Below are 3,223 nucleotides of genomic sequence, written 5' to 3' on the forward strand. Positions count from 1 at the left end.
GTGGGCTTCCACTGGCTTCAGACCAGGGCCCACAAACCAGGCCCAGCAGGCACCAAGTCCCACGACCAACTCTTGACCTGGCTCATGTGCAATGGGGGAGCAGAGACTTGGGGCAGGATGGTGCCCCAAGAGAGACAGCTGGAGGTCACAGTACCCAGGGCCTCTGCTGACACTGGGGTTTGGGAATGTGCCAGTGTTTAAGTGCCAGTCAGCTGTTTTGGTCACTGGCTACTAACAAGGGGATCATTCTGGCAAAATTCAAAGCAAACCTCTGCACCAGATCAGACAAAGCACAAAGATCAAAAGGTCTATTTAAAATTGGGAGAGAAGTGGACAGTCCCACCAACAGCTCTCCCCAACACTTGGCAGTGTTCACACACTTTATGATATGAAGGATAAATGGCTGGAGGTCATGGAGAGTTTGTGCTTTCCCCCAGCTTCCCCAGGAGGTGCGTGACCAGTTTCTGCAGGGCTTCAGCCTGGACCACTGAGATGTGCAGCACTTCCTCGTGGTTGGCTTTCTCTTGGCTGTTGTAGCTCATCACCACTTTGTTGGTGATGAGGGAGATCCCAAGGACTCGGAGGCCGCAATGTCTGGCTACAATTACCTCTGGGACAGTGCTCATGCCTACAGTAAGAGAGGAAAAGACCAGAATGAGTCAGGATTTACACCAAAACAAGATCTCTCTAGGGCTGCAAACCATGATCCTACCTCCAAGCACATGCCCTTGTCTCATTCCCCTCAGCTCTGTGTCTGAACTCTGTAATAGTTAAAGGCTGTGATATGTACAAGGCTCAAATAGCTGCAGCACTACATTTACAACTCTGCTCAGCACAATAAACCCCCTGCATTTGATCATTGTGCCACAGCTCCCTCCTCAAGATGTGTCAGACTGCTTGCAGACTTGCTAAGGAAGTACTGATGTGCTGTGTCATTTGGCTCTTCTCTTCCTTGGCTAAAAGAGCTATTGCAAATAAAAATGGCTTTGGGGGGAGCTGAGCTCCTTTCCTCACACACAGTGAAACTGCAGGTATTAATGAACAGACTTCCATGAGCCAGGGTTCACGGGAGGAATCATACTGGAGGAATAATATGGATCATGGCACTTACTTTTCTTGTACACAGTTGGGAAGGTATCCATGATTACCATCCCTAAATAAGACTCATAAGGAGGGCTGGTTTGTAGAGAGATAGCACAGTGCAAATCTTTACAGTGTCAGAATTAGAAGAAAAATACTAGACAAAGACTTCATTTTTATTGAGCCCCACTCAGTCCTGCTGATGTGGAGCCATCTAAGCATGAGAGACTTTGTGTTTGGGAAATAAACACAAAGTTGTGCTGGGATCTTCGTCCTGCGCAGCTGTAAGCACAGGGACTTTGTGCAGATCCATCCCAGGAGCTGCACTAAGCCACTGCAGAATGAAGCAGAAATACACAAAGCTCATTTCTCCAGCCTCAGGAGACTTAGAGAGTCAAAGACTGAAGCAAGTCAGCCTTGAGCAGAATTAGCTGTTCAATCCATGTGCCCAAAGAACCCTGGCAGCCCAGCCTGGCAGCTCACCCACAGCATCAGCTCCCAGCGCCTGCAGCAGGCGGCACTCGGCGATGGTCTCGTAGCAGGGCCCAGCCAGCAGGCAGTACACTCCTTCCCTGGTGAAGCTCAGGAACCCCAGCTCCTGTGCACTCTCCATTGCCAGGCCGAGCAGATCTTGTTCATAAGCATCTGACATGCAGGGAAACCTCACTCCAAACCTGAAAGGCAGTAAAGGACACGGCCATGTGATACTGCTACTGCTCCCTCCTTCAGAGTCCAAGGATGCTCATTCTTTGGAGAAAAGGGAAATGTTAAGGGCAGACCTGCCATGGATGCAATCTCTCTCATTCTGCCCTTATCATCAGATAATTCTGTCATCAATCATAGAATAAATTGTGTTGGAAGGGATCTTCAAAGGCCATCTCATCAAAACCCATGCAATGAGCAGGGACATCTTCAGCTAGATCAGGTTGCTCAGAGTCTGACCTTGAATGTTTCCAGGAGAGGGGCACCTACCTCTCCCTGAGCATGACATTCCTGCTACATCTAATCACCAAGACTGTCAGCACACAGAGGTTATGGGTGTTGGAAGGCCTTGCACTGCTTCCCTACTGCAGACACCCTTCTGGAATGCTCTTTCAAGGGCTCCTGTCCCTAGGGAGTGCTGATGGCCAGTTCTCTCTCTCCCCAGTAACTGCCTGTGATGACTTCTAAACATTCCCCACCAGACAGTTGCTGCTCTTTGGGCTCCCTGAGGCAGAGTCCCACAGACTGTCCCTGGGCAGGGGTTTGAGCAGGGCCTGATGGAGCATCAGTCCCTACATTTAAGGCCCATCACAGCAGGCAGCTACTTAACATCTTGGAGCTCCAGGGCTGTATTTTAGGTAGCTTTCATCTTCTGCTTCAAGACTGGGTCTCTTGCTCTAGCTCTCAAAATAGCAGCTCAGTCCTGCTCCTGATGGAGTAAAGCCTACTCCTGACTCAAGGAGAGCAGAGGTAGATGGCAAGAGTTGTTATGCTGCCGCTGAGAAAACCTGGAAAATAAACTCCCAGCCATGTTCACCAATGTGGTTCAGTAGGAGTGGACTAGGTCCCTCATTTATGCTATTAAAGCTTCTGCTTGTTTACATGTTCTTCCAGCTGAATGCTTAGGGCAGTAGGTGGCTTATTTTGTTTTTATAAACACTAAATATTATATAAATAAAAACAAACTTTCCCTTCTGGCCTAAGGTAACCAGTATTCATCACCATGAAAATTGCTTCCCTTTTCTGAAGAATGGCCAGCAATGCAGAAGCCCAATCTCTAATTTATTAAAAAAATATTATTTCCACATCACTTCATTGCCTCTAGTTTTGCTCTGTTGTGCTTAGATAAATCCTTCCTGGTAGCTCAGCTGGACAGGATTTTACGAGTTTGCTCAGCTAAATCGCTGCAATACTTTGAAACTTAATTCATAAAGACCTTTTGCCCATTTTGATGCCTTGGTCAGCAGTACATAAGTCACCTCCCAGAGCACTGCAGTCTTCACCAAGAAGCTGCTTTTGGGAGGCAATGAGGCAGCTATGCTGCCTTTGAACGTTGTCCAGATGCAGTTGTTTGATTGGAGTTTCTCCTCCTGCTCCAGAGCAATTATACAAGTCCAGAGAGCTTTAAACACTCCATGTGGCTTCTGTGCTTTTCACCACT

The 3,223-nt window shown here is 48.0% G+C and overlaps 1 protein-coding gene across 1 annotated transcript in view; it reads right to left on the bottom strand.

Moving 5' to 3' along the window:
* Positions 1-286: 286 nt before the first annotated feature.
* Positions 287-3,223, bottom strand: part of PNP (purine nucleoside phosphorylase) — a 10,024-nt gene continuing 7,087 nt past the window's right edge. The window contains exons 5-6 of the mRNA XM_017740952.1: positions 1,564-1,754; positions 287-628 (exon numbers count right to left, since the gene is read on the bottom strand). Of these exons, the coding sequence (XP_017596441.1) occupies positions 411-628; positions 1,564-1,754 (409 nt within the window). The 3' untranslated portion in view covers positions 287-410. The remainder of the gene's footprint in view (positions 629-1,563; positions 1,755-3,223) is intronic.

This window comes from Corvus brachyrhynchos, unplaced genomic scaffold, assembly GCF_000691975.1.
Source record: "Corvus brachyrhynchos isolate BGI_N302 unplaced genomic scaffold, ASM69197v1 scaffold26, whole genome shotgun sequence".
Taxonomy (NCBI): domain Eukaryota; kingdom Metazoa; phylum Chordata; class Aves; order Passeriformes; family Corvidae; genus Corvus; species Corvus brachyrhynchos.